General features: G+C 36.0%; 3 protein-coding genes across 4 annotated transcripts in view; all 3 read left to right on the top strand.

Moving 5' to 3' along the window:
• LOC127969031 (rho GTPase-activating protein 27) overlaps window positions 1-3,772 on the top strand; it is a 34,909-nt gene extending 31,137 nt beyond the window's left edge. For both annotated transcript variants that reach the window (XM_052570590.1, XM_052570589.1), the window contains 6 exons: window positions 255-380; window positions 480-578; window positions 1,062-1,139; window positions 1,408-1,536; window positions 2,572-2,677; window positions 2,759-3,772. In XM_052570590.1, coding sequence (XP_052426550.1) covers window positions 255-380; window positions 480-578; window positions 1,062-1,139; window positions 1,408-1,536; window positions 2,572-2,677; window positions 2,759-2,933 — 713 coding nt within the window. In that variant the 3' untranslated portion in view covers window positions 2,934-3,772. The remainder of the gene's footprint in view (window positions 1-254; window positions 381-479; window positions 579-1,061; window positions 1,140-1,407; window positions 1,537-2,571; window positions 2,678-2,758) is intronic.
• A 455-nt stretch (window positions 3,773-4,227) lies between these two features.
• kif22 (kinesin family member 22) lies at window positions 4,228-15,565 on the top strand. Its single transcript, XM_052570592.1, has 13 exons — window positions 4,228-4,396; window positions 4,616-4,811; window positions 6,290-6,417; window positions 7,050-7,204; window positions 7,382-7,591; window positions 8,279-8,672; window positions 8,789-8,909; window positions 9,544-9,664; window positions 12,344-12,527; window positions 14,358-14,446; window positions 14,807-15,028; window positions 15,121-15,180; window positions 15,300-15,565. Exons 2-13 carry the CDS (start codon window positions 4,618-4,620, stop codon window positions 15,327-15,329), a joined length of 1,908 nt encoding a protein of 635 aa, XP_052426552.1. The 5' UTR covers window positions 4,228-4,396; window positions 4,616-4,617; the 3' UTR covers window positions 15,330-15,565.
• A 2,041-nt stretch (window positions 15,566-17,606) lies between these two features.
• Window positions 17,607-26,630, top strand: prrt2 (proline-rich transmembrane protein 2). The gene is made up of 5 exons (XM_052570246.1): window positions 17,607-17,884; window positions 18,911-19,203; window positions 22,034-22,344; window positions 23,546-23,675; window positions 24,892-26,630. Exons 2-5 carry the CDS (start codon window positions 18,975-18,977, stop codon window positions 24,906-24,908), a joined length of 687 nt encoding a protein of 228 aa, XP_052426206.1. The 5' UTR covers window positions 17,607-17,884; window positions 18,911-18,974; the 3' UTR covers window positions 24,909-26,630.
• The last annotated feature ends 5 nt before the right edge of the window (window positions 26,631-26,635 follow it).

The raw sequence follows: 26,635 nt of genomic DNA, 5'->3' as shown, positions 1-26,635 counted from the left end.
CAAAGACCATCAGAGGGTTAAAGGAATAGCTCACCGAAAAAATTAAAATCATTCACTTATCATCATGTTATTCCAAATATTGTGTTTAACAAAAAAGAAGATATTCTGAATTTTTTCCCCCCTAACAGAATAAATTGAAATTGAATGCATTAATAAAAAACTAAAGATACTAAAAATGTTTTGAACAGAAAATGCTGAAAGCACTGTAGAGGATAGAGAAAATGTGTGTAAAAGTTCCTCTTTTTGTTCAATAGCATCTCGTAATCCTTCATCCAACTCGGCATCTGAGGCAGATCAGAAGAAGGCCCGTACCAAACTGATGAAGTTCCTCCTCAAGCGGCCCACCCTGCAGTCGGTCAAAGACAGAGGATACATCAGAGGTCACCCACCGCTGTCCCTCATCCATTTCCTGCTACTTGCACAGAAGATTTTGGATAAAAAAATGATAGTAATTTGACCCTTTGATCCTTCTCCCACAGAAAATGTTTTCGGAAGTCACTTGCACAATCTTTGCAGCCAAGAAAAGAGCAGAGTCCCCAGCTTTGTGGAGAAATGCATCTGGGCCGTGGAGAAAAAAGGTGTTTTACTTTTACACCACTGCCGAACATGTTGATTATTGAAACTGACTCTGGATCGATAACTTAAATAATCCATAGAATTAAATATCAAGACCACAACCATGTCATAAGCATTGGTTGGGAACCATTTGTTTGATTTGATTAGATTTCTTTTGGTGGTCTTTTTATTTAAAGCAGGTGAATAATTAAAGGATTTAATTTTTAGTTCTCATCACTGGGTATTTCTGTGCATTGTTTAACTTTACTACGGTAGTTGTCAAGTATTAAATATTTAGTTACTTCTATCTGACCTCACAGGCTTCTAATCATTAAAAACTGAAGTGTCATGTTTGTTTTCTGTCTAAGCCCCGCCTACTTTGATTTGATTGGCCATCTCAGTCATTTTGGCATTGATGAGCGCTGTTAGACTGCTGAGGCAAAGGAAGCTAAAAATACAACTTTTAAATTAACCTTGATCTGATTTTTATTGTGGTTATTTATCAGGTCTGGAGATCGATGGACTCTACAGAGTTAGTGGGAATTTGGCGGTCATCCAGAAACTGCGTTTCAAAGCAGATCATGGTAAAACTCATCAGTATGCATTTTGCGCTTCATCAGCTCAGTTTACTTGGTCTTTACTTCATGTCTGCTCCAGGATGTCATACTCTCTATTATAGCTGGTTAGTTTCTTCACTCGTACATTTGTTCATAATAAGAGCTGCAACTTTAAGTATTACTCTTATTTGTCCTAGACTATGGATAAGTGATACCTCCACTCATGTGGGAGATGTTTAGCAGCGGTTCCTCACAGCTCTGACTGACTTGAGTGTTTCTCTGTGTGTTTGTTCAGAGGATCTGGACCTGGAGGAGGGGAACTGGGACATCCATGTGATCACAGGAGCGCTGAAGCTCTTCTTCAGAGAGCTGCAGGAGCCTCTCTTCCCTTACAATCTCTTTAATGATTTCATCAGTGGCATCAGTAAGATCCTGATTGAATGGATTGTACATAGAAACATGAGAGTGGGTTTTTCAACGGCTAAATAAAAGCACATTTCCGACACTGATACCTGTGAACGCTTTTATCTGATGTGCACTGAACTCTAGATAACATGATCATCAGGTTTTACACAGACTTGTGGAGTTTATGCAGCTCAAGTGCTGCTTACAAAAAGCAAAAGGAGGACACAATACATTTTTTTCACATTTTGTTTTTAATTTTGCAGTTCTTCACTCAAATTATTATGCTGATAATATATTTGGGTAACACTTTAGAATAAGGTTCCATTAGTTAATGTTAGTTAATGTATTAATTAACATGAACAAACAATGAATAATACATTTATTACTGTATTTATTCATCTTCGTTAATGTTAGTTAATGAAAATACAGTTATTCATTGTTAGTTCATGGTAATTCACAGTGCATTAACTAATGTTAACAAGCACAACTTTTGATTTAAATAATGCATTAGTAAATGTTGAAATTAACATGAACTAAGACTTATAAATGCTGTAGAAGGACTGTTCTTGCTTAGTTCATGTTAACGAAAGTAGTTAACTAACATTAACTAATGGAACCTTATTCTAAAGTGTTACCTATATTTGTAGTGAAAATACAAAAAAAATGCAAAATATAACTATTTTTATTATTTAACAATAGTGATACTCTTATTTAATTTATTTTCTTTTTAATGTCATTAAACTAATAATATACTACAAAAATGCACAATTTTTTTACTTTCTTTCATTAATATAGTTATTATGCTGATTATATTATTTGTAACTATAAAAATTTAAAGTAGAACAATTTTCATATTTTTTTTCTCATATTTTTTGACTCAAAAAAATATGTATGTGATTATTATGCTGATAAAATAATTTGTGGTGGAAATTGTTATATTAAATTAAAGAAATGCACTAAACTACAAGACATTTCAGACATTTTCATTCATCTATCTGTAGAGAGAGATAGATAATTTGACCTAATTTATTCTTTTTCTTGTGTTTTGATTCAGAAATCCCTGATTATTACAGTAAAATAGCACACATGAGAAATCTGGTACGGTCTTTGCCGCCACCCAACCGTGACACAATGGAGGCCCTCTTCAGCCATTTACGCAGGTATGATTTTTATTTTGCATACATGCATTTACATATTTTTATAAACATTACAGTACATGCCTCTCGGTCTCTTTCTTTCAGGGTTATTCAACATGGTGATGAGAACAGAATGACTGTGCAGAACGTGGCTATCGTTTTCGGCCCAACGTTACTCAAACCGGAGGAGGAGACGGCAAACATCACCACCTACATGGTCTTCCAGAACCAAATTGTAGAGTTCTTACTCAATGAATTTGAGTCCATCTTCCACATGTGATTGACAGGAACGTGCACTGAATACAAAACCCATTTAAATGCTGGAGAAGGACAGTATACAGATCTGTGAAGGAAAGCCTCTGATTGGCAGAATAGAGATGCTACTGAAATCTAGAGGAGTAGCATCTATGATTAATATATTAATATCACTGAAGCGTTTTACATGAGCAGTTTGAATGTTGGCCGATAAGGTACAGCTAAAATGTAGTTTAAAATAATGTGTTGTGTTTCCTTATAGATTTAAAGAGAGCTGCGTCACAAGAATATCAGTGAGCTTTCTTTTTCAACTTTTTTTTAGCATCTCCTGTTTTTTCCTGCTACGGAAAGAGCGTAATAATAATTTAGTTTCACTTGCTTTCCTGCTTTTTCCTTGTCTTTCTGTAGAGTCGTGCAAAACACTGTAAGTTTTTACCGTATTTGTTTGGATTTGCAATGTGATAATAGGAAAATAATATAAAAAATTTCAACATTTTATGTTTAGGTGTCAATTTTAGTTTTTTATTTTATTCTTTAATACTTGCATCTGTAACATAAGAAAATACTGCAGGCCTGTTACTGTAAATTGGAAATGCTAAGTTGTAAGACTCGTACATTTTCATTAAAGGCACAATATTTTAGAATATTTTTTTTGTTTTGGTACCAAAATATAGAATCTGAATTTGCACATAGATGAAGCATTAATATTTTATGAAAATTGGCACACTCATATAGTACCCACTGTAAGATGTTTGAAGGTGTGTGTGTGTGTGTGTGTGTGTGTATATATAGAAAGGGCATATTTATGCTGTACATTACCTGAAGTACGCAAGCTTTTAATAAAGTAACTCTTTTATAAAGTAATGCTTCATTGTTATTCACTTTTTTTCATGATTTGCAATGTGTCTGTAATATTGACAAAATGATGTGGTAAATTAGTTGGCATACTCAAATCATATGCCAGATTCTGCAGATTTAGTTTTAATTTAAACTAAACCAATGAAAAAATATTATTATACTTTAGCAAATAGAAACCATTTGTAGATTCACTATGTGAAACTAATATTTATTTATTTTTCTATATTAAAAATCAGATTGTTCTCAAGTCATTTTCGATATTATTGTTTCTTGCATGACGTTTGGAAAAAAAATTGTATTTCTGATTTTGAAAAATAGAATATAAAAGTTATTCCTCTATGCTGCCAAATGATGGCAATACAACGCGTCTCTTTCTTCTGTTAAAATTTCAAAGAAGAAGGCGGGTTCCTGGACTCGGGTGTGCGGATTGGTTAAATCTATTGAAGAGGGCGGGGTCTTCATCTTTTTGAAAATAACGGCGCTTAGAGCGACGGGCGCCATTGTTGAGGAGTTTACTGAGCTGAGATGATGTATTGAATAAAGTTAGTTTATAAATATAACACTTTATATCGTGCCAGAGAGCAGACTACACAAACCGAGACTTGGGTTAATAGTTCTACAACACAATAGGTAAGATTCATATTATGTTTATGTAACTTACACGTTTTGCTTTTAAAAAGCGAAACACGTCAGCGCTATGATTTCAGCGGCCGTGGAGCTTTAATAAACACATACAGAATACTGAATTATTTCCCATTCACAGTATATCCACTTCTGCTTTTATTAATGAAAGATAATGCCTTTCGATGTCAGGATGTATGTTTGTGTGTGTTGTGTATTTGATGTCAGAGATGGCCCTCCGTGTCGCTGTGAGCGATGGAGCTGCTGGATCCAGACGGGCCTCTCGGGTTCGAGTGGCGGTTCGGCTCAGGCCCTACATGGAGCCGCAGGATGAGAAGAAAGAAGGGCCCTGTGTCAGGGGTCTGGGGCCTCAGAAGCTGGAGATCATCAACTGGAGGAACGCCACTGAGACCCTGCAATACCAGTCAGTCATCATTCTTCAAGTTTGCACTTTGTGTTTCTAGTGTTTCCATTTCTTCTTCCTCAATCCTCTCATTTTCTCTCTCCTTCAGTATTTAGTGCTTTAGCTGGTTATGGTTTGGGAGCTAGGTGCCGATGTCATACTTCTCTGACTAATGTTTGGATTATTAGAAAGAGAAACTCTCATTTATGCTTATATTGTGCATAACAAGAACATTAACAGCATACAGAGGATCACAGTTTACTCCACTATTACCTATTACATTCATATAAACATGAAAGGAAACAACAGAAAGAAAGAAAAACTACAGGGGTAAAAAAAAATTCCAAAAAGCATTCAAAAAGTCTGTAGATTCTGTTTTGCTTTTTTATTTCTTGCATCTTTTAGGGCTTCGATATAATGCTTGAGTTAAATTTTAAAAGCTATAAATGTTATGTTTATTATTATTCCATTTCTGTTTGTGTGTATGGTATTTTCCATATGTATAATTATTAGGTTGATCACCAAATTTCGCTCCCAAATCGTATTTTTATATTACAAAAAATATATCTTTACCAGATAGTTGAATCTTTAGTTTTGTGAATTTTAATATTAGATATTCAGTGGATTCCTCTTCTGAATTACAAAAGACGCATGTAGTCTCCAGCTCATCATTTTGTAAATAATGTAATTGGACAATATTTATCAGTGTCTGTCTTCATTACCCTGTGGAATTGATTCTCAAGGGGATATTTATTTGTTTCTAATTTTATGAAAAACTAGCACAAATCTGAACTTACGAGTCAGGTCCTTGACTCTCTATTTGTCAACCACATTGAGCTTTATTTATTGAAACTATTTTTCTGCAAGGTTTTTAAAATAATTTCATCCTTTTTTTTTTAAGGACAAAAATTGGTTAATTCATAACTTATAAATTATTTGTGTTTTTTATTATTATAGTGTTGGAACTCTTTAATTTATACCATTTTTTTTATTAATCCCTTAAGTGTCAGTTACTACATGGACTTGAAAGTGCACGATCCAAACGTAAATTTTTATAATTCATGAAAATAAATATTTTGTAACATGATATTGATATACCATTTTCATGGTCCTGCAATGAATAAAATGGGTTTCAAAGGATGAATTTTGAGACTAAGTTTTCAGTTGTTATATAATTTCTGATGATTTGTGTGAAAAAGGCAACGAAGAAAAAGGAAACTCCTTTTATTTTGAGGTGCACTCTTGTCATAAATTTATCTTTTACTTTTCCTACATAATTTTTAGCAAAAAACATTGTTGGTAAAAAAAAAAAAACCCTATTTAGGAGCCTTAGACCTTTCCTACGATATGTAGTTCATCATGATTAGATTAGGATTTAATTGTAATATAGTGACGTAAAGTTAGGCTTTCCACAGAGGGGACGGTTATTTAATGTATTTATTTTTTGTGCATTTGATTGATTTTAAACTTTGTATTTTAAATAGTGTATTTGATTGCAGGTTCGACGTGTTTCATGGTGAACAGACCACACAGCAGGAGGTGTTTCTGACCTCGGTCAAGCCCATCCTCCCTCACATCCTTAATGGTCAGAACGCCAGTGTCTTTGCCTATGGACCCACCGGAGCAGGTATGACTAGTTTCTGTGTCTCGTCGCATCAGGTTTCTACTAAAAACAGTCCTTGTGGAGATTGAAAGGACGCCACCACCTCCTGTTCCAGTGTTGGCTACTTTTATAGTTTTACCTGGCTCTAGATTAGTTAAAATATTTCACAATACAACTGCAATGTTTTGTTGAGCTCAGCGTTTTGCTTTTTTTTGATTAAAAGAAAAGTGATTTGTCATTGAACGTTTTTGTCTAATTCTAGTGAACTAAGTATCTGTATTTTGTCTCATCTCGTGAGCTAAGTGAATTGTCACACCTCTAGTGTCCATGAAGGTGATATAGCTCATCATTTTCTAAGTGTATGATGAAGCTTTTAGTCTTCATGTTATCCGAAGTGATTTTTTTTTACGAATATGATTTCAAAGAAGTGGATATTTTTGCCATACTATCCCCTCAAATGTTAAAGTTGCCAGAGTCATTGCATTAAAAAAAAATATATATATATACTATATTGTGATCTCTGATTTTAGTCCTTAAAAACCAGCCTTCTCGAGTGACTGTTGTTTTTTTTATTTATTTTTTTATTGTTTTAGATTATGAAGTGCCATAATATAATCCCTTCACAGTCTAAACATTTTTGGTATTCCTTCCTTTAGGTAAGACCCACACCATGCTCGGCAGTCAAGAGCAGCCGGGCGTTATTCCCAGAGCTGTCAAGGAGGTCTTCAAGCTGGTTGACGCTCAGGAGAAGGAGCAGGATGGTTGGGAGTACTCCGTTGGGATGTCTTACCTTGAGATCTACAATGAAAAGGTAATGTTTTGAGGAAAAAAAACTATATTTCTCTGGGTATTCAGCATCATTACTTGATTTTTTTTTTTTAGATGGGTAAGTTCAAAAGAACAGCAATTTAATTTTAAGTGAATAATTTTGTAAGTATAAATGTTTGTGGGCAGCTCTTCTGGAATATTGAAGTATTTGTGTCTGTAGGTGCTGGACCTGTTGTCCCCAGGTTCCCAGGACCTGCCCATCCGTGAAGACAAGGACCGAAACATCCTCATTCCCGGACTAACGCACACACCCCTTTCATCCTTTACCGATTTCGACACTCATTTTATCCCCGCGAGTCTAAACCGCACCACGGCCTCGACTAAACTCAACCAGCGCTCCAGCCGCAGTCACGCTATCCTCCTCATAAAGGTTTGAGCATGCACACTTCTCTTCTTTCTAGTTCCTCATTAGCACTTTAACAGGTCCTGGTCTCTGTGTGGTAGACCATGATTTGGTAGCTGGTGCTGAAATGAAATCTCTCTATCAGAATATACCACTGCGCTTTCAGTGTCTGCTGGTTGTCTTTGGGACAGAGAACATACATTTTATGGTAACAGTATATATGTAGAGCCTTATGATTTTTTTGTGATGTGGAGTTATAAAAGTGGATTTTAGTGGATTTCAGTTTGGGCAAAGTCTCCAAGACACTTCAAGAAACCTGCAAAGTTACCTGAAAAACAATGTGCAAGTGCACCGAGGACAAAAGCTATTTTTAACGAATAGTGTGGTCACACCAAATGTTGATTTAATTTAGTTGAGTTAATAGAATTGAATAAAATCTGTTTATAACATCACACTTCACAGCATTTTTACACAAGGGCCTGTCAGACTCCTTGTGTAAGCAAAAGTCTCACTGGATTATTACATTCAATGGCAAAAATAAGGTTTGAAATGTAAACTGATATTTCTTATTGACAAACTACAGCAAAACATAGAAATAACTGACTTAAAACCAAGACTTTTGCACAGTACTGTGATTTCAATGGGCCCTATAAAGTTACCGGCTCTCTACAAAAGACTAATAATCACTTAAATGCATATGTTTGCTCCTCTCAGGTAGTGAAGTCTCAGCGTGGGCCGCCACACAGACAGCAAACAGGAAAGCTGTATTTAGTTGACCTGGCAGGTTCAGAAGACAACCGGCGCACAGGAAACCAGGGCATCCGTCTGAAAGAGAGCGGGGCCATCAACCTGTCCCTCTTCACCCTCAGTAAAGTGGTGGACGCTCTGAACACAGGGGCCGGGGGCCGCGTGCCCTACAGAGACAGTAAACTGACCCGTCTGCTGCAGGACTCTCTGGGGGGTTCGGCCCATTCGGTCATGATCACAAACATAGCACCGGAGTACATATACTACTTTGACACCTTCTCAGCCCTTAACTTCGCTGCCAAGTCTAAGCAGATTGTCAATCGGCCCTTTGTCAGGGAAACCGTTCTGGCTCCTACGATTGGTAAACAGTGCAGTTACATGTATTATTTTTTATATATATAAATGTGTGTGTGTGTGTTAATAATAGGGTATATAATAATAATAATAATAATAATATTTTGATCCCTTCCCTCTTAGCTCCTGGAAAGAGAGCCAGAGAGGAACAGGAGGCTGGAGGTTCTGGTGAGCCCCATAACAAAAAGTCTAAAGAGGGCAAGAAAGCTGAACGGTCCTCGTCTCCACCCATACATCCACACAGGTAAGACTGCATGTTACAACAGATGAATAAATTCATTGTATGAGCACTTTAACAGGTCTTGGCTTTGTGCAGTAGGCCATGATTTGGTAGCTGGTGCTCAAAGGAACGCTCCCTATTGTAAAAACCAGAAGCTGAATGTGCCTCACTGGACATGAATAGGGAGGACATGTGTGCTGTAGTGCTGGGTGATCGAGCTAAAATTGTGAATCTCTTTGTATACTGTGAAAAGCTTTCAAATTAAATTTTGCATTGGGGTTTGTGAGTTAACCCTCAAAGTAAAGCTAAACAACCTTAAATTCACCAAAGATCACCCAAAAATGAAATGAATGTATACACAATGTATACTAGCTTTTGGCTATTGAAAACCATAACCATCTGAAATTAACGGCAGTATCTGCACAGAAAGTAGCCTACCTTCAATACAAACATAGATGGTACAAATGATATAGCGAATGATTACAATGTAGTGTGTACATGCAGGCGCACTTCGAAAAAATTGGCCGAAAAAATACCAAAAACCAGCCGATCATGTATTTTAAGCAAAAACGTCCGCTTCTGATTTATGGCCGGTCAGCCAACCATACATGCATACACACACACACACACGCGTGCTAAAAGTTAAAATATCTTTCAGTTCACCAGATTCTACAGTTCTGGAAAGACTTCTGGCCCTGGAGAAGATGATGATGGGCTCGGCTGAAAGGGAGAGACTCAACTTGCTCAAAACTGTAGCACAGTCCCGTAAGGAAATACAGGTATCGTACATGCGCTTTGAGCATTTGATTCTATTGCTTGGTCAGAACAACATTTCAATGTCTATTTTTTATTTGGGTAACAGTCACATAATTGTCTGCTGTAAATAAAATTAATTTTATTATTCCAAGTATATATATATATATATATATATATGTATATGTATGTATATGTGTGTGTGTGTATGTATATATTTATATGTGTATGTATATGTGTGAAGAGTTCAGATGCAAAAGCCTCTAAATGCCATCTGAAATCTTCATCTAAAATTAGGATTTTTATCAGGCTCCTATATTTATGTTCAGTTATTTCACTTTAATAGCCTAATAGCCACATTGCAATTTAAGTAAAATGACTCAACCTCAGCATAAGAGCTTGATAAAAATCCTAATTTTAGATGAAAATTTCAGATGGCATTTAGAGGCTTTTGCATCTGAACTCCTCATATAGATAGATGGATATAGATATGAGCTTGTCCTTTGAAAAAATAAATCATTCACTGAGTAAAATCATTTTACTCAGTGTTTTACTCAGTCTGAGTAAAAAGTTACTTGCCCTGGGGAATTTTTTTTTTGGTACAAATGTTATTTATTCTGAAACAGTCTCATCAGTGCTCTATCAGGTATTAATTTAATCAGCATATTTTTTATATTGGCCTTAAATTGATTGCTGTTACTCTTTGTAACTTTTTGAAGAACAATATTTTCCTAAACTGATTAAATGTACGTCTCCATTTACGTCGAATTCTTATGTGATCAATATATTAAGTTAGAATAATAAGACAGTATATGGTTGTTACTATTCAAATAAAATAAGTATCAACAAACTCCATCTGTCCAAATGCAGAAATAATGTTTTTAGATTAATGTTTTACTTTTTTGACATACAAATATGAAATGTTGGAAAAATGCAATGATACTTTTAAATATGATATTAAACCACCAGTAGATGGTGGCAAGTCACTGTCTTAATGAGTGAATCATTGATTCGATTCATTCAGATGGCTGATTCAGTCAATAAATGAAGCAAGTAACCGTTTTTATAGATGGCTCACTGAATTATTGACTTGTTCAAAAATGAATCATTTAGTAACACAAGACTGTTATGTGTTGCTCTGAGATAAGGGGCTGTTCTGCTGTGGCTTTCTTTAGAACTTTTTTTTTTTTTTTTTTTTGCGAAATGGAGCAAGACGTTCCATAATGTGTCTAAAATGTCAGTTAATATTTCTTGTTTATTTGAATAAAGTTGTATAAAATCAAGATCACATATGCAATCGAGCTGAAAGTCGGAACACATCACTCATGGTCATGTGATATTGCATATATTATATAGAATATATATATTTTTCCACTGCAGTATGTTAGTTCATGTTTGTTTTTGTGTGCTGCTGCGTTTCTAGTGTTGATTTCTCCGTGAGTCAGACTGACTGCACGAGCCTCAGCTGATGAGACCTTGATACGGTCAATACATTATCTGTTAATAGTCGTAGTTTACACTAAAAGAAAAAAAAATTTTCACCAAATTTTCAGTGCTGCCCTAGTTGTTTATTAAAATTTTGATCCGGTTACTTGTTATTTGTTACTTTCTTTCACTTGTCCTTTCACAAAATCCACTTGTAGCATATATGTCCGTTTATAATACACGTTTTAAAACTGTATTGTATTCTCCTTCTACTCCCAGTCGCTGTGAGCAGTTATGAAGTATTGATCTTTAAAATACTTTACAGCGTTTCAGAAATAAAAATTTATGCACACTACACCGAAATACAACCGTTAACGTATCTTACGATGTTTGGGAGTGCTCAAAAAAGTTTTAAGCACTGAATTTTAAATCAATTTCTTGTAAACTCAGAGACTTCTGATTCTGACGGCAAATAAATTACCACACGACCTTGGTGTTTGTCAAATAAACAGTAGGTTATTAGGCTGGGGATTTTTATGAGGGTGGTGAGAAATATTAAATCAAACTACTCCCTGTAAATGGTGAGTCACTTGCGTCCCCTGAGAAACATTTACCGCCAGAATAGGGCTAAAGTGTGTACTATGTAGATTTGTTATATGTAAATACAGTATGCATTCATAAAAACACACGTGTGTGTGTGTGTATAAAACATATGAAATATTGTGTATGTATGTGTTTCCATATTTATATGTAAATATATACATTACATTTCTTAAATATGTGCATTTATATACATACACAGTAAACACACATTATGTAAACAAGCTTTTATTTTGGATGCTTTTAATCATGGTTAATACCTAAAAGTATTTTAGAATTTGTGTAGAGTACATCTGAAATGACTTTTATAATCTATAGTTAATTGTATACCTTGTATAAGTTGTGGAGAGATTGGCAGGAAAATAGTCTTGATGCTAGCATGGCGTTAAAAAGTGAATGAATAAATAATCGTGATTAATCGATTCGACAGGCCTAATTTCAATGCACTGCGAGAGGTGAAAAAACAACAACAGTTTCTGTGGAAATAAGCAGCAGTGAAACAAACGTCCCTCTTGTAGTTAATTCTTCATTTGGGCCAGATAGCAAATTAGGCCGGATTGCTAAAACCAGTTGCAGAGTCCATGTAAACCTAGTTTTCAGTTGGGCATGAGTGCTCTGTTTGGAAAACCACTTCAGCATCAATTAATTGATTTCAAATATGTTCTGCTGTCTTCTCATAGATGTTGAAGGAGAAACAGAAAGAGCTGGAGGACAAAGCAAGCATGTTTAACAAGCAGAGTGAAACCACCGAGAGAGAGTCCAAAGATGCGCTTCTCTTTAAAACAGATCTGCCTCCACTGCACAGAAAACAGTCTACAGCCGCCAAACCACGCAAACAGCAGGCGGTGGTCACACCGTTACAGGGTAGGATGTGGTTAATTTCATCCTTACAGCCCTCCTGGGACACTCTTCATGCATAAGAACCCAGTATTGATTGAAGTGCTTTAGTGTTTCATGATCCTTGCTGTTAGTATGCTGTATGTTTCTGTGGTGATGCAGTTCCTGTGCTCTTCAAGGGTAAGTTCATCCCAAAAATTAAAATTCTGTCATTAATTACTCACCCTAATGTCATTTCAAACATGTAATGGTGTGTTCACACCAGACGCAAGTGAAGTGTTAAGCGCAAGTGATTTACATGTTAAGTCGATGCAAAGACGCGAATAGACAACCTGCAGCGCGAATTGAGCGTTTCGGGCATTTTGACTTGCGATTTGTGCATATCTCTATTCTTGCACGAAATGATTTTAAATCTACATTTCATGACGCGATAACAATAATAATTAGAAAATTACCAGAATACATGGTGGTTGAAATCACAATGCTGCGTGAACTCAACTGGCAGAAGCCCCTTCCAAGACGCAGATTCACGTCTGTTATTAAGCTAATTTCACGCGTGAATGAAGCAAGTAAACTCAATGTTCAAGCGTCCAACTACGCGCGGAATGTGTGATTTATTCGCCCAAGTCGCATCTGGTGTAAAAGCCCCATAAGACCCTCCCATAGACACCAAGTGTCCTCAATGTCTGTGAAAAAAATAATAAAGTAATCGATTTGAATAGATTCTCATTTTTATGAACCAATATTGATTCTTAATTCCCAATCGATGCTGTTTTCAGTTGATGAATGAACCGTACCTATAGTGCACCTCCCATCCAATAAATCACAATGATAGGCTGAGCTTTGTTACTTTTCATATGAAATAAAGTCTCAGGTTTCAAATTTTGACAATTTTTATTTCTAGTAATAGCATACTTTAATGTGGCTTGATAGATCGCTGTTGACACTTCAGATAAAGTGAGGCAGCAGTGCATGTGAACTGATCATCTCTCTTACTTTCACTAGTGTAAGGGTGAGTAAAACAAAAGCTAATTTTAGTTTTTGGGTGAACTAATCCTTAAAGAGTGCATTTCTTGAAAATCTGAACTTAGTCTGGAATTCCTGAAATGTATCCACCCTTAGGCCATTCAAGATGTAGATGAGTTTGTTTGTTCATTAGAACAGATTTGGAGAAAATTAGCATGGCATCACTTGCTCACTAATGGATGCTCTGCAGTGAATGGGTGCCGTCAGAATGAGTCCAAACAGCTGATAAAAACACAAGTAATCCACTCCACTCAGTACATCAGTTAACATCTTGTGAAGTGAAAAGCTGCATGTTTATAAGAAACAGATCCATCACAATGTTTTTAACATCAAGTTGTTGCTTAGTTTAAAATTCAGTGGAAAAACAGTGAGATGTATACGTAGATAAAGCACAGTCTGCAAGCAAAAACGGTTTCAAACCGGATTTTGATGTGCGACCACAAGAGGGGATGGACTTTTTCACTGAAAAAAATCAGTATTATGGACACCATATTTTGTCCATAAGAAACAGTATAAAGTTAAAACACCCGGATGATGGATTTGTTTCTTGCAAAGGTGTTAATCGATGGACTGGAGTTGTGTAGATAACTTGTGGATTGTGATGCATTTTACTCTCATTCTGACGGCACCCATTCACTTAAGAGGATCCACTGGTGAGCAAGTGAAGGAATTTCACCAAAACTGTTCTGAAAAAAAAAAAAAACATCTTGGATGGGCTGAAGTTGAGTACATGTTCAGCAATTTTTTTTTTGGTTGAATTACTTTAAGCATTAGGTTTCAGATTGTAGTATTTGGTGGTAAATAAGGCCCTTTTTTCCTGTCCAAACACAGTCTCTCAGGTGCAGCCCTTGCAGCAGTGTGCTGTGGTGTGTAAACCCTCACAATTCTTGGATAAAAAGAAGAAACGTGTCCAAACCGAGGTCAGTGTGCTGCTGGTTGTTCTTAACATCTTTTACAATGTACAACAATTAACATTGTGCCGCCCAGGAGATTTGGGAAATTGCCATTCATGTCAGTTTAAAATCATGCTGTGACAGTAACAGCCAACAAAAGTACCATTATTTTTTTATGATACATGTATTTATTATCTTTGAACTTTGAAGCATGCTTTGGCAAGTTTTGCACCATGTTTTGTGTGAATGAACTTAAAAGATTGGCAGAAATTTCTCAGGTTCCATTAAAAGATGTCAAGCAATGGTATATTTCCCACTTGTTGACAGTAACTGAGATGTTAGTTTGGCGTTTGACATGAAGATTAAATGGGTTTTTCTGCTGGTAAGGTGTGTGAGGGGAAGGAGAACGGAGGTGTGGATCGTCCCCCTTCTGATGAGCTCAACTGGGAGTCCCATCTGGATTCAGCATTACTAGAGCAGTCCAGGAAGAAGATCCTGCAGACGCTCAACTCCGGCTCTCTGAAGGATCTCAAGAGCCTGCAGCTGATCGGAGACAAGAAAGCCAAACTGATCATGGGCTGGAGAGAGATTCATGGGGACTTCACACAGGTAGAAGTCTGGCTCTTCACCTGTGAAGTGTGAAACTGACCGACAGAGCCTCTATTCATATTTAGTTTTCTCTTTATTTTCTTTCTTTGTAGTTGGAAGACCTGAGGAAAATAGAAGGCATTACAGCTAAACGTTTCTCCTCTTTCATAAAGGTTTGTGTCAGTAATGTCCGCTTGATATGGAGCTTTAGTAATGTGTCAGGAGAGAAGCAGACTAGAATGTGATTTAGAAGATTTCCTTTGAGTCACACTCTTTCTTCTTCCCCTCGCAGGCCAATATTCTCAGCAGTATGGGAAAGTGAAGCGCCTGAGCCACTGTCTCAAGAGGAGCGTTTGTTTTTAAGATGTTTTTACAGATTTTGTACAGGTTTTTTTTTTTTATTCCCCAAGCTTCTGTTTACTTGACTGCTTTTTCCATGTTTTCTATCATTTCGGCAAACTATTTTTGCCTTTTTAGTATTTAAGTTTTTGTTTTTATTATTGTAATGGACTGATCATTTATCGCGGCACCAAATAAATGCCACCATCACATAAAGAAGCTCTCTGAGGATTATTTCGTATTTTATTGTTGATTTATAAATCAAACTAAATCATTTGTTCTTAACAACATTCTTTTACAGAGATCTGCCTGATGACGTGAGTAACTCATTGCGTTTCTTTAGTAAACCCTGACAGTTTCTTAATGCCAAATCATGGTTTGTGCCGGTGCATGCTGCTAGCCAGATTTACAGATCTACTATTAGCATTCAGAGACATCCATTCAACTATTTTAAAATTAAACTTCCAAAAGACCAAACAAAAATATTACATTTCAGAATTATGAGATTACTGTCAACACAAAACATATTAGCCTGTTCTATCATTATATCCTTTTAAATGTCAGCTTTTTGTGATAATGGCTTGTCTATTGGCTGGACCCTGAGCACTCTGGGAATCTGGGTCACAGGTGCATCATGTTTCTCTGAAAGACTACAGAGAGAAACCTCTCAATCACTAAACGTCCAGTTTTGATTTGCTGGAAATGTTCTGACCCTCAGGCCATTCAAGATACAGATGAGTTTATTTCTTTATGGCAACAGATTTAGAGAAATGTAGCATTGCATCACTTGCTCACCGATGCATCCTCTGCAGTGAATGGGTGCCGTCAGAATGAAAGTCCAAACAGCTGATAAAACATCACAGCAATCCAAGCCACACCAGGTCATCAGTTAATGTCTTGTGAAGCAGAACCCTGCATATTTAGAAGAAATAAATCCATTAAGATGTTTAACTTCAAACCGTTGCTTTGGCTAAACTGCAAGTACTCTCTCAATTTTATTGCTTTCTTCAGTGAAAAATAATCTTATCTACCACCATATTGTTTTTAAAATGTAAAACCTTTAAAAGATTTCTGCAAGAAGTGTCTGTCAAATGAAGCCCCTTGGTTTGGTGTTTAGTCACATGTTTTAGCTAAGGCTTAAATGTCAATCTAGGATTCTGTATATCCTTGACTTGTCATTCAGTATTTGCTGTATTTGAGCTGAAGGAGAATGTAAATGTGTTGTTGGTGAGTGGATGTGTCTGCAGCAGCAGCGGCTGAAGGCCTGCAGTCATCACCGCTTCATTACTCTCACGCCTGACATCCCTGCAGCAGACCAGAGCGGCCCGACACTGAACCACAGGGCATGAAGAAGACCTGAGCTACATTCACTTGCATTTCCATTGTTGTTTATTAGTGTTGGGAACCATTTTCAGCAGGCAAAATTAATGTGACTATTAGAGATGATGACTACTTTAATAATTAATGGAAATAAGAGATTTTTCCTCCCTTATGTTGATCACTGTAAACTGAAATAAAATGTTCAGAAAAAAAGTGATATTTGAGAGATTACTGCAAATTAGTAAAAATGCATGCCATAAAAAAAAAACTAATTAAAAACTTTAGTTATTTGCTTTTTGGTTCCAAAGGTGCAATTTTTAGCAGTATAGATATGGTTATTAAAAAAAAGTAAATTTTTTACAGTATAGGGTTACAATTTATTTGTTTTTTAGGAAAAAGAAATATATATATAAAACCCTGGACCATAAAACCAGTCATAAGGGACTTTTTAAAGGTATAATATTTATTGAATAAATAAGCTTTCAACTGATGCATGTTATGTTTTGATAGGACAATATTTGACTGAGACACTACAACTATTTGTAAATCTGGAATCAAATGATGCAAAAAAATTATTGAGAAAATCGCCTTTAAAGGCGTACAAAAGAAGTTCTTAGCAATTCATATTAATCAAAAATTAAGTTTTTATATATTCACGGAAGGAAATTTACAAAATATCTTCATTGTATACGACATTTACTTAATTATTTTTGACAAAAAAAGAAAAAAATGGCTTTGTGATCCAGGGTCACGTATGTTCACAAGCACATAAACTGACTTTTCCTTATTATATGCAATAACTAAAATGTAATTACTACTATGTTTTTCAGTGTATTATTTGCAGTGTATTATTCTGTATTATGCTTGTCAGTTGTATCGTGTAGCTAGCACACTCTGCTGTAACCTATGATTGTGGACTGTAGCCTATAATCAGGCTTCTTCATAATGAGGCTGTCACTCTTTCTTTCATCACATGTTTTTCCAGCGCGCGCGGTTCGTGTAGTTTACTCCTCTCCTCCTGTCCAGAGAGTGCGAGCCTGCAGCCAGTAATGATCCCAGCATCCCTGCCGACACGACCACGACCACAACACCGCCTTATCTTTCTTTGAATGCGCATTTAAACGCCACACACCGGAATATTATCGAGCTTTCATTAGAATCGTCTGAGAGACTGTTTATTCTAATGGACTGAGAGCGAACGTGCTGGAACCGCGCGCTGTGAGTAGCTCTTTATTCATCATATATATGTATGATATCTGTATTGAGCAACGTCTGAATTATTATACTATTTATTTGTTTATGTTTATTGGAGACACCGTCCTTTAATTATTGAGGAAACAAAGGGCTTAATCCCGACCTAAGGTGAATTGCACCTGTGTTATTGGATGCTTGAGGACAAAGAACAGCTTTACGCTGTGCATCGTTATTAATTAATCTCTAAATTCGTCATTATAGCGCATCTCATATATTAAGTAGGGACTAAATTATGTTTTTTTTACACGCTCTTTTCCTTTCTCTCTCTCTTTCTATCCCTCCTCCATATGTCTCTTATTTTCCCCACGGCTTTGTCTATTTGCCCTCATGTTTTCGTGAGAGAATCCAGTGCTTATTATTGACTGGCATCACAGTATTTACCGTGAAAATTGTACGATTTTTCGTTTGTTTAATTGTAAAATGTAACCATTTTATTAGTAAAACGAGAATAAAGAAAAACAAATAATATCCTAGCAGAAAATTGCATCATTTTCCGTTAAGTTTACAGACGTTTTTTTCCTTCAACCCTTAAACACAACACTATTCAAAATAGGATAAAACACCTGTAAAGAAAGAAAGAAAGACAATAGGCAGGAAATTCCTAAATTTTATCAAGGTAGCCACATTGGGACTTAAATGCATCTTTATTAATTTTGCTGAAATAATGAATGTTATAACATCTGTGTCTGTAATCGAGGTCAGTTTCATGACCTACATATCTAGGTCAAGAGATTAAAATGAGTTAAACGAGCATGCGTGTTAATGAACAAGCTATTGCAATGATAAAATGATCTAAGAAAGCAGATGAGATGTTTTTGTGGGGAAGAATAGCTCTGGGATGCTGAACCGGAGGGATGTGATGTGTGTTGATGACACCATGAGCTGGAGTGTGAGTTTGCATCTCATCATGCATTTCTGTGCACTCACGCCGACGGTAATGAGATTCATCCCCTGTGCACATAAATCTCAAAAATCTTCTCCTGTTTTTAGCCACACGGGACGCCGTCTGAACATCAACGCAACGCTGGCCACATTGGCACCCTCCGCCGTCTCGATGGAAACCGAGTACCATCAGGCATCGCTGGGCTCTCTGGTTTGTACCCATGATGGAGAGCCGACCAGCTGCCAGACCCCGAGCCCTATGACACACCAGCCGGGGACCACCGGGGTCGGATCGGACTCTTTCCCATGTCTGCGCCCCCTCGCTTTCCCCCAACAGTCCAAGGAGGAGGCGCGGCGCTCGGGAGAGGTCACCGTTATGGTCAAGGAGAAAGCAGAGAGTGGTAGTTCATCATTTCATCAATAACATGTCAATATGGGAGGGTTTTATGAGGAAGGAGGGATAAGAATAATTGAAAGAAAGTGAAATGTGGCCAAGTATAGTGACCCATGCTCAGAATTAGTGCTCTGCATTTATCCCATCCAAAGTGCAGACACACAGCAGGCCACAACTTCCCCAACGACTTCCACGACTTGATTTGAAAGCATCTCCTCTGTCACCCTACAGTCATTTGCATGCAGCAATCAGGATAATGACTTTAAAAATGGCACATAATTAAACAGGCAAATAATGGAAATGTTTTCAGAGCACAAATATTGCAAAAAGCCAAAAGAAAAAAATAACTTAAATGACTGTAAAACCAAAACCAAATTGGTGTTTAGTATTATTTGCATAATTTGAGGAGCTTTTTTGTATTTGTATGTTTTCATGTTAATTTTAGCTTGTATTAATACATCTCTTATGTGCTTTTAAGCTTTATATGTGACCTGGACCTCAAAACCAGTCTTAAGTCACTGGGATGTATTTGTAGCAATATATAAAAAAAAAAAAACACTGTATGCCAAATATCGTCCTCCTAACAAACCATACTTCAATGGAAAGATTTTTTATTCAGCTTTCAGATAATCATATGTATAAATCTATAAATTGACACTTAAGACTGGTTTTGTGGTTCAGGGTCACACACACAATATGTATATATATAAACACACACACACACACACAGTATACAGTATGTTTTTCTATTAAGTGTTTAAGTTTACTTTTATTAACTGTATCTATTTTGTATTTTATTTTTAGCTTAATTGCAATTCTTTAACAATAATAACAAATCCGTATCAAATATTAATTTAAATACTAACTTTTTTTTAAGTTGACATTTTTAATCTAATGTTTTCTTTTTACTTTTGTCTTTTATTATGTATTTAAATTATTTTTAATAGTCTTAATTAACAATAACAACAATGAACCAAACTGATTTCGTATTCAAAAGCAGCTGTGAATTCAATGCATTCCTTCCCAGTTTCAGCTCTAGGAGTTGTTATGGTGAACTTCCTTCTCATTCTGTGTTTTTTTAGAGCTTACTAGTTCTTTTTTTAACTGAAAACCGCTTCATTAGCCACATATTCTAAAATAAAAACAGAAATCTGACAGTTACAGGTCACTACAGTCACTGTAGAGCCACTAAAACCAGAAATAGACCGTCCTAGAATAGAATATCATTAAATATATCAAACGCTAGGTAACAAAATAAAAAAAGAGCAATTCCCTATAGAGGTACATTCTGTCCCCACATTTTAAATATCTAGGGCGTATATATATATATATATATATATATATATATATATATATATATATATATATATACACATACACACACACACACATACATGCACATATTTGTGTATGCATATATAACTATATGATGCATACTTTCAGGATTTTATAAGCAAATAGCTTTAAAAGCTAAAAGTGAGAATGATTAATTCAGAAAGCACTTCCTAGCAGCACTGTTTGCCGCAGAGCAAATCCGATGATTGTAAATAATGCACAGGCTCTTCTGAGGGGCATTTCTTTGTTACTAACCACTGAATGATTGAGAGCTGGCAGTGGACGAGCTCAATAACCCATGACCACTCAATGTTTATTGTGGCTCGATGATGCTCTGATGAGTTCGTCTGAGGTTAAGAGCGAGATATTTTACTTCCCTTATGTTACAGTTGCTGAGTCTGTGTCGTAAATACTCCTAAGTAAATTAAAGTTGTGCATCCTAATTAGAATTGCTAAAGGGGCTTCCTGACAGGAGGGGCTGGAAGGCATGACAGAGATTAGTGAACTGATTGCATTGGTGGCTTTTTAATTAAAGTTGGTTTCTATCAGAATCACATGTGGAGGAAAACATGGTGAGACAAACAGTAATGATAACAGACAACTAGAAAAAGAGAAAATTATAGTCTGTCAGGGATTATTTAAATGAATGTGCACATTATATAAAATAATTGTTTTATTGTTTACTGCCAGTCAAATGTTTGGAAACGTTATTATTTTTGGCTCGTTAATATTTTTGCTCACCAAAACGGCATTCACTGAATTCTTAAAATCTAATTTATTCCTGTGATCATAGAAATGTCATCATCTTTGCTCCAGTTTTCAGTGTCATGTGATCCTTGAGAAATTGTTCATAATGTGCTGATGCTAAATAATTACTGATTACTGACTAATTCAGTTATTAATATTAGTTCTTATTAGTAATGTTGAAACCAGTTTTTGTTGCTTAATCATTTTTAAATATTTAATTGACCTTTTTTCAGTATTATGTGATGGATAGAAAGTTCAAAAGAACAGCGTTTATTTAAATTACAAATCTTTTTTTTTACATTATATGTCTGTCACTTTTGATCAATTTAATTCATGCTTGCTAAATATATTTGTTCTTTTTTATTATTGATAATAATCAGAAATGTTTCTTGAGCAGCGAATCAGCATATCAGAATGATTTCTGAAGATCATGTGACACTGAAGACTAAAATAATGATGCTGAAAATACAGCTTCAATCACAGCAATGAAATAACATTACAAAATTTATATTCAAATAGAAAACAGTTGTTTTGAATAGTAAAGATATTTCACATATTATTATATTTTAATCAAATAAATACAGCCTTGTTGAGCATGAGACCACAAGTCTTTCAAAAACATTTAAAATCGTTATTATTCCAAACTATTGACTCGTACAGTGTGAACTCTGTAAGACCTTCCTAAAGTGACTAATTAAATTAGTATTTTAATCTCAGCATTTTTGTCTTCTCAAATCCTCTCTTTCTTTTGGCAGCTGATAGGATCTGTTCATCCCTGAATGATGCTGCTGCCTCCAAACCCATCCTCTCGTCTCCTCCTCGCCGGCATCATTCTCTCCCTCACTCTCACCATCCACATGTGGGCCGTACCCGGATGGGCAGCCGCTCCAGCTCCATCGCCTACACAGCCTTCTCCCCACGGCCCTCCATATCACGCCACTCCAGCATCGCCACCAACCCCCCGATGGACCGCTCCAAACCCAAAGACTACCTCATCCTCGCCATCATCGCCTGCTTCTGTCCTGTCTGGCCAATCAACATTGTGGGATTTGTTTACTCCATCATGGTATGTAGAGCCTGGGCCCTTTGAGTCATTCTACACACCGAAAAGACACACAGACTACTTTAGATGTACCTTTAAGATACCAATATGGACTCGTTAGGTACAAAAGTGTGTCTTTTGAAAAGGTACCACCCTAGCGACAGCTTTTGTACCCTTTTTTTTGAGAGTGCAGGGTGTCGTTCGTGTCCCTAATACACTTTTAATATATATCATTTTAACAATGACTAGCAAACACTGTGTTAAGATACATTTTGATATATTTATAAAAAATGTATAAATATTATATATTGATGATATATAGTGATATAAGAAATAAAATATTATATCATTGATATAATAATAATGTAATAAAATATAGATTTTATAAAAATAAAAATAAAAATCTGTTCCCAGCCAGTTAGCAAATATACACATTTTAATGATGATAAAACATATGGATAGAAAATGCATTTTATCAAATTTTAGTATCATAATTTATTTTTTATTTTTTGGTTATTATGAATTATAAATAATAATTATGAATTATAAATGTATACATTTCATTTTAATTTTAGGTAAAGTTTTAGTAATTCTGTTGTTCTTGTTTTATTTCTTTTTTGTTTAAATTATTTAAGCACAGCAAGATAATCCCAATTAAATTTTTGCAAATCTTTCCTTTTTTATCAATTTTTTTTTTCTTCAATTGTACAAAATGTATAATATGAGCGAGTACATCACGAATCCACTTTCCAAACTGTGTTTTGGCTTCTCCTGAATCTACGCCACACCTATAATACATTTTTAATACAGTCAAATATCATTGCATTATTATTATTGGATATTTACTGAAATATAATTATATACTGTATAAATATCTGATATATAACTTATAATAACATAATATAGAATATGTAATATAGAACCTTGTTACTTCTCTGGAAGAATAATTGAATTCTAATATAATACATTTATTTTAATAATTTGTCTTTGACTGATATTTACAAGTATTATACAAGTCTAATAGAATGTTTAAAAATTAAAAAAATCTAAAGAAATAAAAAAAAAACGAAAAGAAAAGGCAGTTGTCTGTGTAGAAATATCAAATGGAGATGCAAAATACCTTTTTCCCTCAGCATAACAGACTGAATTTTTCATTGTGTGCTACAGTGTTGAATATGTAATGGACTTTAATGGAAGCTCAGATCTCACTGTCATGTTGTGTTAGTCGAGGAACAGTCTGGAGCAGGGGAACATCGACGGAGCGAGACGACTGGGTCGCGTGGCCAAGCTGCTCTCGGTGGTCTCTCTGCTGGGAGGAGCCATCATCATCGTAGCATGTGCTGTGAATCTGTCAAGTAAGCCATCTCTAACCTCTCCAACCGAGCCTCGTGGGACTTTCTCCTCCTCGTAGTCACACATGAAATATGCTTCCCAGTGCTGTAAATGTATGCAGAGCGGATTATCTGAATCATAACTCTATATATAGGACATCTAAGTAGGTCAGGAAGCAGAGAATCCTTTGTGACTGGAGACTTTCTTTCTTTTGCTGTTCTTTTGAAGTGTTTAAATACTGCTACTTTTTCCCAATGGACATGCAGCCTTTTCTTCTACGGTTGGGAAAAATGTTTTACAAAGCTGTGGGTGATTAGAGGACATTTACACGGAATGCATTTAATTACTTGAATAATAAACTATGAATGAATTACAAATGACGCCAGACTTGATCTAGCGACAGACCAATGTTTTAGATTATTATATGAAACATTAATGGAACACAAACATTGATGTGACTAACAGAATCCAGTCTAATCTCTCCCCTGATCTCTCTCATCACATTTACTTCCATTATGTGACATATTTCAGAGTGAAAGCACATTTAGTGAAAAGGACAGGACTGGATTTAATCCTTTGGGAATTGATTGGATTATGAAAAGTGACGTCAACAAAAAGCAATGGAAAAAAGCTGAGAGCAATTTATTACTTGCTGATGTGTGTGTGCATGTATGTGTGTGCGTGCGTGTGTGCGTGCGTGTGCGTGTGTGTGTGCGTGTGCGTGTGTGTGTGCTCGTGTGTGTGCGTGTGTGTGTGCGTGTGTGTGTGCGTGTGCGCGTGTGCATGTGCGCGTGTGTGTGTGTAAATCAGATCTGCATTTTTCTGAAGGATCATGTGACACTTAAGACTAGAATAATGATGCTAAAAAATTCAACCTTGCATCGCAGGTATAAATTAAATTTTCAAATATAATTTTTACAAATATTTCACAATAATTTTTTTTTTTTAATCAAATAAATACAGCCTTGATGAGCATATGAGACTTATTTCAGAAACATCTAAAAATCCTCCGACCCTCAAACATTTGAATGGTATTGTACATTTTTAACAGAGCATCAACAAGTGCTTTTAGTGCTTTAACAAGGTTAAAAGGCATCCCAGAATGCAATTTATAAAAGTGAGCAGATCTGGAATCTAGACAGAGAAGGAGCTCAAATATAAGACAGTAATGAGAGTGCAGTGTCCGGTTTTGTGAGTTATTATTTAACACCAGTAACATGATTTATTTGTGATTTGCAGTTAATGTGAAATCCTGAGAGAGGGTTGAGCGTGCCACAGAATCCAGCTTTACATCAGACCACTGACCCGAACACCACGGCCCATTTCTTTTGCCCCACTGCTGCTGTGATGGCAATCGCAACACAGAGAGCAATCGCTAATCGGATGACATTGCTCTCTAAAGAGAACCATTGGGAATCTGCACCAGCATGCCATCCTTCAAACAGATGGAGCAAGATACTTCACTGAGGTCAGAGTTTGTTTCCTTGAATCTCACTCCGAGGCTGTTGGAGTCTCTCTCCTAAACTCCAGCTCACGCTCTTAAAGACCGGCTGCACTCATACGCTCTCACGGAGGAGGATTGCTGCTGAAGCAGAAGTATTTTTCCTCCTCCAGAACAGAAATCAAGCCAAACTAATATACAGACGGGTTTGTCAGATTATTCCTACCGATGAGAATCACACGCCAGTCGCTCTGAAGATTGTCAAGTGGCTCACATGAGATGAAGTGGATCTCCTCAGTCGAGAGAAAACTGGAGTCGTGATCACATCCTTATATTAGAGACCATTTTGACAACATTTGTTCAGTTTAAAAACTTCAGAGACCCTTTATGAGAAGATCACCTGTGAGTAAAGAGGAGAGATATCTCAGTAACATGTCCTTGTGTACTCTACATTTCAAAAAAGGGACATTTGAAATCATGATACCGTTTGTAATTATTCTTTGTTGTCCATTTAACTTTTTCAAATGACAATCAGATCTTTCTTTTTTTCTTTTCATTTGTCTTTTTCTCAAGTAAATTTGACTGTTCTTGAACGTGACACATGTGTAATCATGCTTGCACAAAATGTAGCTAACAACCCTAAAACTGTGTTTTGGACAACGAAATATTGCAACCGAAAATCATCCACAGCCTTTTGATGAAGCAATACGCAAACACTCACAGGCAAATGCATTTTCACCACATAGTAAAAGTGTTTCTGGTAATTATAATATTTATAAAAACATACTGTGTCTGCTGCAAACCTTTGTATTGATCTGTGTTGCTGGGTTATTTATATACACTGTGTCATTTGAAATATCTGTAGCTAAATGTAGCCGAATCACAACCGAATCTGCAATATTGTATTAAATAGACGTTGTGTTAATGAACCCGTCCTGTAGATCCAAATGGGACATTTGACTGGTGATACTGATGAGTCTATGAGCTCTGGGATCTGGAGATCTGGAGGCATGACAAAGATTGGTGATCTGGAGGCTTTATGTTTTGAATTGTTTATAAAGAGGAATGTAAGACAATGGGTTTATACCGAGGGGCAGTGATGTCAACATTCTCTGCTTGTGAATGGATGTAGCTTTTGTGCATTTCACTTCTGTTTAGATTCAAATGGTACTGCGTATGCAATATTAGAAAACTTGTGATATGTGATGATTATATTTATGGTAGGTCCAGTTGGTTAAATCCATGCATTTCTTTATATCTTTTTTTTTTTTTTTATGGTTTATAATGCATCCCTGTATTTCTCCTGTTTCCCTTTTGGCACACGATGATGAATACTTAAACATTAGTTTCAATGCACCCCGAGAGAATGATAAAGAGCTGAAACTTATGAAATATTTAGCTACTAAACATTGTGTACTTATTTTTGCATGCAACCCTTCTCTCTCAAATATTTTGATAGTCTTGTAAGAAGCACTCTTTCCCTCTATGTATGTATCCTCCGCAGGGAAACCCAATAAAGCGTTAGAAGGATGTGAAACAGCG

The sequence above is a fragment of the Carassius gibelio genome, chromosome B12 (genome assembly GCF_023724105.1).
Source record: "Carassius gibelio isolate Cgi1373 ecotype wild population from Czech Republic chromosome B12, carGib1.2-hapl.c, whole genome shotgun sequence".
Classification (NCBI taxonomy): Eukaryota; Metazoa; Chordata; class Actinopteri; order Cypriniformes; family Cyprinidae; genus Carassius; species Carassius gibelio.
Note: the sequence above shows the minus strand (reverse complement) of the source record. Positions and strands in the feature narration are given on the sequence as shown.

What these genes read in the sequence shown, in the direction of transcription:
- prrt2 (XM_052570246.1), top strand. Translation starts at nt 18,975, where the DNA reads ATGGAAACCGAGTACCATCAGGCATCGCTGGGCTCTCTGGTTTGTACC. An exon ending in CAAGGAGAAAGCAGAGAGTG is followed by an intron (nt 19,204 to 22,033) that starts GTAGTTCATCAT and finishes TTCTTTTGGCAG; the next exon opens with CTGATAGGATCTGTTCATCC. An exon ending in GATTTGTTTACTCCATCATG is followed by an intron (nt 22,345 to 23,545) that starts GTATGTAGAGCC and finishes ATGTTGTGTTAG; the next exon opens with TCGAGGAACAGTCTGGAGCA.
- kif22 (XM_052570592.1), top strand. Translation starts at nt 4,618, where the DNA reads ATGGCCCTCCGTGTCGCTGTGAGCGATGGAGCTGCTGGATCCAGACGG. An exon ending in ACGCTATCCTCCTCATAAAG is followed by an intron (nt 7,592 to 8,278) that starts GTTTGAGCATGC and finishes TGCTCCTCTCAG; the next exon opens with GTAGTGAAGTCTCAGCGTGG. An exon ending in GGTGGTCACACCGTTACAGG is followed by an intron (nt 12,528 to 14,357) that starts GTAGGATGTGGT and finishes GTCCAAACACAG; the next exon opens with TCTCTCAGGTGCAGCCCTTG.